General features: G+C 41.9%; 1 protein-coding gene across 9 annotated transcripts in view; it reads left to right on the top strand.

The window, feature by feature from the left end:
• Nucleotides 1–12,028, top strand: part of UNC5D (unc-5 netrin receptor D) — a 627,582-nt gene that overhangs the window by 518,251 nt on the left and 97,303 nt on the right. For 7 of the 9 annotated variants that reach the window (XM_044933531.1, XM_044933431.1, XM_006058428.3 and 4 more), the window contains one exon: nucleotides 10,738–10,770. The exons of the other annotated variants lie outside the window; for them this stretch is intronic. In XM_044933531.1, coding sequence (XP_044789466.1) covers nucleotides 10,738–10,770 — 33 coding nt within the window. The remainder of the gene's footprint in view (nucleotides 1–10,737; nucleotides 10,771–12,028) is intronic. 9 annotated transcript variants of the gene reach the window in all.

The following is a 12,028-nucleotide window of genomic DNA, read 5'->3' as shown; positions in this document are numbered from 1 at the left end:
TAGAGAATTCAGTGCCCTCTGGGGTGTGCTGAGCAAAGTGAATTAATATAGACAGAGGAAACGTCTTTGTTTTGATCCTAACTTTCCTCCTTAAAGTGACAAATTAAATCCACGTGTGTCTTCAAGAGCATTGAGACGTGTGATCAAGAAAATGATGGTGGCATGAACATCACCAGGATGCTTTATCATTAACCCTGGCCTTTCCCTTTCTCTGGAGGAGTATATCATCCTGAGAGGAGCCCTGGGCCTACCCTCTAACCCCTATCCCTAACCCTAGCATGCAATGGAATAGAAAATTACCATGATCATTTATTTAGAAAGGGCCAAATGATCATGGGGTAGCGAAAAGCGCTCTGAACTGGGAGTCAGGAGTCTTAGGTCTTACTTGTTTTGTTAAGTAGCTTGTGGCTTTGACAGATCTCTCTCCATCCCTTGACTTGTGTCCATAACTATCAAACAGGTGGGAGGTGGGGGTGGATTTTGAGCTAGGTGATCTCTAAGATTGATTTCAATATGAAAACTTGATTCTAATTTTCCATCTTAAATGTAGCTTTCCTATACATGTGTGTATGTATGTATATGTAAATGAGTTTCATCTTGTATACGTGTGTGTGTTATACATCTATATAAGATGATAAATACCACTGGCAGGCCAGTGCTGTCAGATATTTGCATTTTACCAGTTTTGAGGAGATAGTCTAGTTCAATCACACCTAAGATTAGCCATTTGGATGATGACCATGCAGGCTGATGAGGGGACATCTTTTAGATCTGAAATCAAGGTAACCCCTCTCCTATCCACAGCAAAGTAGATAGCCAAATTGACAGCCTCTTCTAGGAACTGAGTCATCAAAGTAGGTCTCTAGCATCTACTCCATTCTCTTCTGTGAGAAGCTACAATGTCCTAGGAAATCCTGCAGAAATTGGGAAATTTGGAGACCCTGACTTTGTAATGCTTGTAATTGAATGTCCATACAAGCTGAGTAGCACTCATCCATTCAATAAATATTTATTGAGTACCTACCCTATTCCCTGGTGGCTCAGATGATAAAGAATCTGCCTGTAATGCATAAGACCTGGGTTCAATCCTTGTGTGAGGAAGATCCTCAGGAGAAGGGAATGGCAACCCACTCCAGTATTCTTGCCTGGAGAATCCCATGGACAGAGGAGCCTGGTGGGCTACAGTCCATGGGGTCACAAGGGGTCAGACACAACTGAGCAAATAACACTTTCACTTTCACCATATTCCCTTTACTGGTCCAGGCACTGGGATGGAAATGATGGAAAATGCAGACTCTAGGTGCAAGTAACTTAGAGTGTGGGCTTCCCACGTGACTCAGTGGTAGAGATTCCACCTACCAACCCAGGAGACACAGGATGTGGGTTCAATCCCAGGGTTGGGAGGATCCCTTGGGGGAGGAAATGGCAACCCTCTCCAGTATTCTTACATGGAAAATCCCATGGACAGAGGAGCCTGTTGGGCTACAGTCCATAGGGTTGCAAAGAGTCGGACACAATTGAGCATACACGCAACTTAGAGTGTCGTGGCAGGTACGTGTATGGCTGGCAGAAGGATGAGGAAGCTTGAAATCGAAAGTGACAGGCGCACAGTCGTGTCCGACTCTTTGGGACCCATGGACTGCACAGTCCATGGAATTCTCCAGGCCAGAATACTGGAGTGGGTAGCCTTTCCCTTCTCCAGGGGATCTTCCCAACCCAGCGATCCAACCCAGGTCTCCCGAATTGCAGGCAGATTCTTTACCAGCTGAGCCACAAGGAAAGCCCTGAGGGAGCTTAGAATAAATCTACTAGTCAAAGATTCTCAATTCACAATTTCTTTTCCAACTTTTTTTTTTTCCCTAAGAGATGACTGATGGCCTATGTATATCAGTTGCTAAGTATTTCTTTAGCAATTAGTGAATAGCCATCATAATAAACACCCTCCCAAATCTTACCACCACCCCTAATCCATTGCCTACACTGACCTCCCTGTGACCCAGCAACAAAAGGGACCAACCCAGACACACCATGACCCTATGTCAGGGCTGGTGCTTATTCTGATAGGATGCTTTCAAATGACTTTTTAAATAATTTGAATAGTATTCTTGCCTTACAGAAAATGGTCACCATGAAATTAATCAATAATTTATCCCCTTAAGCTTCAGTTACATACTCTGAACATTTTTGTTTAGTTTTCAGTGAATGCATGTGTGTGTGTACACATACATATTTTTCTGTTGTGGATGGAAGCAAGGGAATCAAAGCAAAACATGTTATAGGATGAAAAAAGGATTTTAATATGCAGCTTCCCTTGGAGCAGAGTTCAAAACATCTCACTTTATCACTTTGAGGCCAACTGCTGATAAGAAAGTGTAGACACGTGCTTAAACGTCTTTGCAGTGACCCCAAAGCATGTTGTACTCTGTATATCCAGCACGAAAACACACTAACTCACACAGAATCAGTGGGAATGGATGGGACTTTATAACAGAGGTGGTAGGAAATTTGGAAACTGAAATGATTTAGTTCAAAAATGAAATATGCAAATGCTCCCTAGAAGTACGGTCATTATGGATACTTATTTGTCTGAGTTTAGGAAATACAAAAGATATTCCTTAAAGAGATGTCAAATTTGAAAAAATAAAGAGGGAGGAAGACAGTCACTCATGGCATATGAATCTTGTGCTTCAGCTGGGGTGCGATTCTGGAAGGTCTTTGTCATCAGAAGTCACATCCATGAACTGTTTCTTAGAGTACTCAGCTGACTTCCCCAAATTAATATGATGAGATCTTGAACAGTTCTTTGGTGGAAAATATCAATAGAACTGATGTTCATTCATTCATGTACATCTCAAATCTTACAGGCTTTTATTCAGGTGAGGGTTTTTGCCATTCCAGTCCTGGACTTTTCTCTAATTACCCAGCTATCTCTGAGGAAGCCAGCAATTCCTCTAACAAGACATAACCACCTGGGACAGCCTGTGAGGACTCTCTCAAAACCTCTTATTGTCTATACTTGTCCTACCTGGCTGGATGTGCTCAGAATGCACTTTTTAAATTTTCATTTTATATTGGAGTAGATTTGGTTAACAATGTTGTATCAGTTTCAGGTCACATCAAAGTGATCTGGTTGTATATATCCATGTATCACAGCAAAGTGATCTGGTTGTATATATCCATGTATCACATCAAAGTGATCTGGTTGTATATATCCATGTATCACAGCAAAGTGATCTGGTTGTATATATCCATGTATCTTTTCTTTTCCAGATTCTTTTCCCATAGGGAGGGATAAATTGAGAGGTTGGGATTGACATATAGACACTGCTATTTGTAAGATAGATAACCAAAAGGACCTAATGTATAGCACAGGGAACTCTGCTCAAGAGTTCATTTTAAAAGGGGCAGCAGATCTTATGATGGTCTGTACAGGCTGGAGAGTGGGGATAAGAAGCAAGAATTAAACTAACTGAAGTAACACATGGGGTAAATACGGTCACCGAAGAGTTCTTTCTGAATAGGACCTTAAAAAAAGAGAAAAATGCAAAGTGGAAATTAAGAAGTGAAAAGAGCAAAAAGAGAGACGTGCTGTGCTGTACACTCTTGTAATTTTGCTGTGTTTCCCATCACCGGAAGAGTTTCAGGGTGTTTACAAGAACTGGTGATGTGTTCCTACGTGTCCTAGAGCCTTAGTGAACTTCCAGCATCCACAAGAGAATAAAACAGAATCTCTGCCTGTCATCTTCAGGGTCTGCCTGACACGCTCAATTGTGGCGATATTGCCAATGCAGAGCAGACCTCGTGTTTATCCAATTATCTGCCAGTGCTAATAACAAAGCAGGTCCACCAGATCCTAGGATTTCCTGAAACTTCAGAGAGCATAACACTGCTTCTTAATTAATGTCTTTGACGAAGACAGAAAGCATGTGGAAATGAAGCACAGTGATAATCAATAACTTCTTTTCTTCCAATCAGTAATCAAGCAAATAGCATGTTAAAAAATTTTCCAGCATTCTAACATGAATATATTCAAACACGTAAGAGTCTGTATCACCTAGATTCTACAGTTAGCATTTGCTGTATTGCTTTGGGCTTCCCAGATGGCACGAATGTTAAAGAACCTGCCTAACAATGCAGGAAACGCAAGAGACTTGGGTTCAGACCCTGGGTCGGGAAGATCCCCTGGAGGAGGGCATGGCAACCCGCTCCAGTATTCTTGCCTAGAGAATCCCATGGACAGAGGAGCCTGGCGGGCTGCAGTCCATGGGGTTGGCAAAGAGTCGAACATGACTGAAGTGACTTAGCACACACACATGCATATTGCTTTATCATATACCTGTCCCTCTACCAACCCATCTTATTTTTGATACATTTCAAAATAGATTGTAGACATAGGTACACTTCACTCTTAAACACTTCTGCAAGCATACAGTTGATTAGAGTTCAATATTTGTTTCATAGTCTTTTTGTTTAACTTTTTATTTTACACTGGAGTATAGCTGATTAACAATGCTGTGATAGTTTCGGGTGGACAGCAAAGGAGCTCAGCCATATATATATACTTGCATTCGTTCTCTCACAAACTATTTTCCCAACCAGACTGCCACAAAACATCAAGCAGAGTTCCTGTGCTATACAGTATGATCTTGCTGGTTATCCGTTTTAAATATAGCAGTGTGTACATGGCCACCCCTAACTATCCCTCCCCTCCACCCCTCCCCCCTGGAAACCAGAAGTTTGTTCTCTAAGTCTGTGAGTCTGTTTCTGTTTGGTAAATAAGTTCATTTGTATCATTTTTTTGTAGATTCTGCATAGAAGCACTATCACATGATATTTGTCTTTCTCTGACTTACTTCATTCACTTAGTATGATCATCTCTAGCCCCATCCACATTGCTGCAAATGGCATTATTTCATTCTTTTAAATATGATTTTCCTCTTCAGAACCCATAACTAATAGTGATGACATAAGTATAAAATCAAATGAACACTTATGAAGTACTATATTTTGACAAACCTATGCTTGGTATATTAGTGACGTTAAGTAAGATAAACTGTCCAGAGAAGGGAGAGATGCCTTTGAACAGAGTAGTAATCACCGAAGATTTCATGAAGGAAGCAGGAACTGATCTATGCATTGGAGAGAGGACATGTTTACGTAGGAGGTTTGGAGGGAGGAGGGCATCCAGAGGCAACAGCTTGGACAGAAGCACTGAGAGTTCATGGATTGATCAGACAAGAACATGGATTTTTCTTGAGGTGCGGTGGTAACTGAGTCATATTTGGTGGGGTGGGACCAGTTAATAGAAAACCATAAAGGTAGGCAGATAAATTGGCCACAATTCGGAGGCAATGTAGATTCATGGTAGATTCTTGTTTAATGATGCTAGAAAACTATTCCAGCAAATGAACTAGCCAGAGAGAATGGGCAAAGAAGACTGACTCTTCCACAGACTTTAGAATTGGCACTAAATAATTTGCGATTACAAAGATTGGAGGGTCAATTAAAATAAAATTGAATTCAAGACATATGTTGGGGAGGGGGGTGGTGAAAAAGGCTCCAAAGCCTTCATCAATCCACATGGTCAATGAAGAAGGAAATAATAAAAGTGGTCTTTGAAGATGAAAACAGGGGGCATGTCTGGTTTAGTGAAAAGAATGGTGATCATGAGCTCTAATGACATGTGTCAACTGTTGCCCTGAGGAGAGAGCTATGCAAGGGTCTCTCCTGGTGGGTATTTTGTCCACTCAGAGTGGCTTTGATGGCTGAATCTCAAGAAATGTGTATGGTATACAAAACCCATAGGAGCCAATTTCAAATAATCACAAGGCACAGGTTTTGAGGGCACCCCCTTGCCCAGTCTGTGGTTGGAGACTGAACACTCCATCCGCATCTGTCATCTTGCAACATCTCCACAGTGTAATGGTCCACAAACCCACTCTACATGCATGGCATCTCTCCTCGGTCTTGCTTGCTCTGATCTGGAGGATGTGGGTTGCACATAGCTGGCCATGTTTGTTCCCTGGCAGAGAAAGGATAAGACTGGATGTGGGTGGATAGGTAGGTGGGAAGATAGGAATGCAACCATAAATAGCTTGTAAGAACAATGGATACCATGGAAATGCTTTGGGAGCATCCTGTGTAACAAAGGGGGCCAAAAATTAAAGAAAGGTGGGAAAGAAATGAATCACCACCAAAAATAAAGAGGTAGATTGTTCTCTCTCCCTCTCTCTGCCTCTGCGTCTCTTTCTCCCCTTCCCTTCCTTTCTCTTATGTATAAATATGCATATACACCTCTGCACACATATACTCTTACCACACACATAGTGAGACACAAAGCAATATTTGCAATACATCACTGAGACAAAAGCAGACTGCAGAACAATATATAAAAGACAGTTCCATGTCTTTGAGGGTAAAAATGATCAATTACTGTCGATCAATTTCATGTGGTTTTCTGCTAATATATGTAGAAGCATCTATGTGTGCATATCATCTTACACATATAAAATCACAAGGGAAAAAAGAGCTTAGACTTGTATATATCATTTAGCATAATGGTGGTTATCTCTTGGTGGTGGAATTAGGCAGGGTTTTCTTGCACTTATCTATTTTTTTTTGATACAATAACTGCAGTAACTATAAGTAAAAAATGAGTTTTAAAGAAAGCATAACATTTTAAAATGCTATTAAGAAACACTTTTTTGCATCTTTAGCTTTTGCATCTTTAGCTTTTACATCTTTAGCAAAATCATTAGAAGACTGAGTTATAATTCCTTATTATCAATTTCCATTTACCCAGAAGATACTCTTGGTGTATATGTTAGACCCTGTGAAAACTGGTAGGATTTCCCCAAACCACAGATCAGCTGCCACTGGCTCAGAATTACATTTCTCTGCCTCTAAGATCCTTCTGGACCCATCTGTACACTCCAGCTGCCCCAGAGCCTCTTAAAGAGGCAGAGAGGAACCAAAGTAGAGTACACAGAGCCCTGGATTTTATTAGGAAGTGGGGGTGCCCTCAGTAATCACAAATACACAAATCCCAATTAATTAGAAGTTCTTGGAGGATGGCCCAGGCATGGGTATTAAAAAACAAAAACAAAAACCTCCAAGATAATTGTAATGTGCAGCCCATGTGAAGAACCACGGCTTTCATAGATTAATTTACTAAAGGGGTCATTTGAACCATGGCCTTGGAGAGAGGTGAAATTAAAACACGATTTGGTTGACCAAGGCCAGTAGCTGCGTGGCCCTGAGCCTTGTGAGAAAATGATTATGCAAAGAGAATGAAAGGACATGACCCGTGAGGTGGGCTGTTCTTGCACAACACCATGAGGTCTGGGGGCGGATAGTGGGGAGCCCTCTCTGGAGCTCACGGTAGAACAATCTCTAATCAGACATTTCAAGCTAGGAAAACGGTCTCTGAGAGCAGCTTGCTGATGAGATACTGGCATTTCACAAAGTACAGCAGAACCCAATGTTGATGCTGATGCCAGGGGACTAAAGCCCTCGTGGGCATCAGTGACTTCCAGCCTTTCCCATGAGAAGATGCAGGCGAACACACGTGCCAGACCTTAGCATTGCCACCAATGATAGAGCAGCAGCCATTTGAACACTTTTAACTCTGTTTCTGAAATTCATTTTATGTGGATTTGTATGGAATGTCTTTGGTAGTTATTCTAAAGATTTATAGGGGTGGAAGCTAGGGCACATGGAGGTCTTCTCGTCCCTGTCCTTTTTATGTATCAGAGTAAAGTTGCAACTTGCTCCTGGTGCCAGCAAGCAGAGGCCAGGAGTCAGCACACATTCCTTTTGTGTTTGGGGGTTTTGGGGTTTTTGGCTGCGCTGGGTCTTAGTTTTGGCATGTAGGTCTTCGTCGCAGCATGTGGAATCTTTAATTGGGGCATGTTGGATCTGAGTTCCCTGACTGGGGACTGAAGCTGGGATCCCTGCATTGGGAGCGCAGAGTCTTAACCACGGGACCACCAGGGAAGTCGTTAGGCGCAAGTATCTTGACTCGCGTTCAACTACCCCTGAAATTCACTAGAATTTCTGACTTGGAGCTGTGCCTGGTTTCCATGCAGCAGCACGTGGGTCACTTTTGTCCTCTGAACGAGTATGATGATCGTATTTATAACGTTAAAGTTACAGTATTACTTATAAACTACTATTTATCAATGCTAAACATGTGCTAGCCCTCTGCTTCATGGCTTCCGGGTTCTGTTCAATCCCCGGATCCAACCTTTAAGAACCTTATTTCTCCCACTTTACTGTGGGGAACGCTGAGGTCACAGAGATAGATGAAGACAACCTGAGACTTCTGATCCTGAGAGTCTGCACAAATCCCACTGCCAATGATGACGACCCCAGAGCTGGAGGTCGCGAGGTCAGAGGACAAAATGCCTTCCTCTTCTGCTATGTGCATCCGTGTGGTCCTCTGTCCGGGGTACTTAGCCTTGGAATTTTCATCCCCAACCACGCTTCTCATTTTTCAGAACTGTACCAGGTAGAACCACCCCGTTTTTGTTTTTGTTTTTACAGCTATATTCAATGTATTTTTCCGAAGAGTAGTTATATATCTCACCTGTTTTTAATCGATTTTCATTTTGCTACCCGGCATAATCTTCATTCCTGTGGTTTAGTGGGAAGAAAATACTGTTAGGCGCAGCCAGAGCTCCGAACAGCTGTTCTGCACGTCTCTTTGAGTAGCCCTACAATGCCTCACTTTCAGATGTCTCAGCCTTGGCCTGCCAGCAGGGCTATGCCCATGCCGAATGCTTTCCGATAGCGTGCAATAAGCAAAAACTGAAGTCAGGTTAAAACCACCAAAGTCGTTTTATTCTGATTCTTGAGTGCATTAGCATCTGGACCTTGGGAGTTTCCACCTGCTCTCAGGAAAACTAATATGGCATTGAATCTGTGCAGTCAGGGAAATGCAAGCTTTGGGCTTAAAGAAACCTGACTGTGTAAGAATCTGATCATATCAATTTGAACAAATTATCTTCTGTGAGGATTTTTTTTCAAGATTTTTTTGAATGAGACATTTTTTAAAGTCTTTATTGAATTTGTGACAATAATGGTTTCTGTTATATGTTTTGGGGTTTTTTTTTGGCTGTGAGGCATGTGGGATCTTAGCTCTCTAACCAGGAATCAAACCCACACGCCCTGCCCTGGGAGATGAAGTCCCAGTCACTGGACCACCAGACAAGATCCAGGATTTCCTTTTTAAAAAAGATTGGCCAGAAGTCACCCTTACTCAGTGAACTGTCCCCTTACTGTAAAAACAAAACAAAACAAAACAGTGGTGGTCCATTTGCAGAAGTATGATTTACACACAACTTTTAAAAGCTACCTCCATCACAAAACAGATGGCGAAATACACAAGAGTTGTATCTGAAAAACATGGCAAGGGTTTTCTGTCAAAATCAGTCTTTAGGGCAGGAGCGGGTTAGGGTAAGAGATACTCCGTGAAGGATTTGGAGTCTAGCTATGACTGTCTGCCTGGGAGGGGTTAAGATGCAGTCAGCCAGATAATATTTACGAAGTTCTCAGATGTGTAATGTGTGAGATTTGATTCCGTTCAAAACATAATCCAGAATGACAGTGTCTCACCCCGCTTGGCTTGCCTTCAGGCTAACAGGGGAAGGAGAGAACCCAGCGTGACCTTTCAAGGTCCCCTACTTGATGGCACTCTCTGAATGTTAGCAACAGTCCCTGTGCTTGCCATCTGATGGTGTTCCATCGACACCCTAAGAAGCCACCAATGAGAAGGGTGACGCACCCTGCAGATCCTCTGGAATTTAACATATAGTCTGAAGTGTAGTCTTCCTGGGTTTCTGCCTGGTGGTAGAGTCGTGTTGGCCTGGGATGGGACCAAGGGCAGGGCAGTGGTCAGTGGTGGGACTGTGGTGTAAGGCAGACAGAGTCCCAGGCACCATGTCTCCAAGTGATTTGCAAGATGACTGCGAATTATTTAGTGATGGAAGATGGTGGATGAAGAGACGTGAAAAGAATATATGGATAAATATAAGGATAAATATGTCTAGCTCACTTTAGAAAAGATTGAGTGTCTCTTCTCTGTATCCATCTCAGCTGACCACTGCCCTGCTCAATACCAGGATCAGAAGAACACCTTTCCATTAAGATCATCCACCTTTTAACAGATAATTGAGATCTGAAACAAAACATAATTTCTTAAAAACAAACCTTCAGCACACGCACTATACTACATCTATACCCAACAAGAACAGGAAAAAAAAAAAAAAAAACAGCAGAGTTTGGAACTATTTACCCAGGCCATGATAACTGCAAACCAGTGCGGGATCCCTTTAAATATTTATTCATGATTCATTTTTCTACCATCATATGTAGTGAAATGCATTCCTTACCTGAGCAGACTTCTGGCTGGATATAAAACAGGGCAGGCTGCAAGCTCACTGCTCTCATCATGCTGATAAGAATTTGGCAAATGCAACAGAGAGAGACTCTAGTAAGCCTGAGGGAATTTTATTTTAAAAGAATGAAGCAATCATCCTAGAAAAAATACTGCCAAAGAGAAAAAATTTTTTTAAATTAGAATGAAAAGGAAAAATAGGAACAACATAATCCATAGTGTCTGCAGAAAGAAAGTGTTTCCTTTATAGAGGTAGACGTGAAGGGATATAGAATATATATCTGCTCCGTGTGAATTTATTAAATGCAACTTTCTTTTTTTTTTCTCTTTCTTTCTTTTAGATAAAAAACCTCTTCATGAAATAAAACCCCAAAGTAAGTTATTTTTCCTCTTGCGGATATCATTTGTTCTCATATTTGCTGCTTTACTGTTATATTTGTTTAGAAGCCAAACAGAATTGCAGTTCCTACAAAAGATCCAGGGCTCTTGGGGGGAGGTTTCTTCTTGCTGGGTTTGGAGTCACATATCAGAGGTTAAAATGGAAAAGAAATATGCACACCCCTCCCCTCCTTCAGATTAAATCTCTGCTTTGATTCTGTCCACTGGTAGCAGTGCATTTCTCTACAGATGTCATCTAGGATTCTTATTTCTGAGATTTATCTCATTAAAATTTATAAATATTTGTCAGTACAGGCTTTCACAGGAGCAACCTTGGACAGTAGCCTGATTACAGAACTTTCCATCTAGGAGTGGAAGGGGGCGCCTGAGAGATCAACCCTGAAATCCATGGCAACTGATTAGATTAAGAGCCACAGTGAAATAGCCAGGAATTGAACCTAATGGGGGGCGGTAGATGCTGGCTGGAGCTCTCTGTCTACTGGCTTGCTTCCTGGCGAGGACTTTACCTTCCCTCCATCTTGGGCATCCACCAGATTTGGGGAAGTAGCACAGCTGGAATGATTGGCAGTTCCACCTTCAGCCTCACGGTGCTCAGACCTGGCAGAACTTGGGGGCCACCTGGAAGCCTTTTATAAATCCCAGTTCCTGGGTTGTCACCCCAGGGAAATCACATGAGAAGAGGAGATTTAGAACCCAGGAATCCTCAGTTTTAAAAGCTCCCTAGGGGATTTCAATGTGAAGCTCGGATTGAGAACCAGTGTCTTAAAAAAATATTCTCAAAACTTAGATAAGCAACCACACGCATCAGAATCTTGGGATATGGTGGAAGCTGGTTAAATATGACCCTCAAAAAAATAGAACAAATTAATCTGAATCCCCGGTACAGGGTCAGGGAGAGCTCTTGAGAATCTACATTTTAATATGTTCTCCCAGTGACTCTCAGAAATATGTAAAGTATATCAGGGTGTCATATAGATGTCAAAGTCCACGTGGAAGGGCATCAGCAGTGTAGCTCTTAGCAATAGGAGAGTTTGGTTTGTAAAGCTCGTGAAAGATGTTCTTGACTAGTATCTCCCATTTTAGTCTAAACCGAACAGCTTTTGATCTTTTAAATCCTAGGGTATTAAAATTCAAATAGCTTGGGAGACTTAACAGCTTTTATTAGCCACCTTCTTTGAAAGAATTAAGACCCCTGAAGATAGACAGAAATTGGTATCCAGGGAACAAGGGTCA

This window comes from Bubalus bubalis, chromosome 1, assembly GCF_019923935.1.
Source record: "Bubalus bubalis isolate 160015118507 breed Murrah chromosome 1, NDDB_SH_1, whole genome shotgun sequence".
NCBI classification, from domain to species: domain Eukaryota; kingdom Metazoa; phylum Chordata; class Mammalia; order Artiodactyla; family Bovidae; genus Bubalus; species Bubalus bubalis.
Note: the sequence above shows the minus strand (reverse complement) of the source record. Positions and strands in the feature narration are given on the sequence as shown.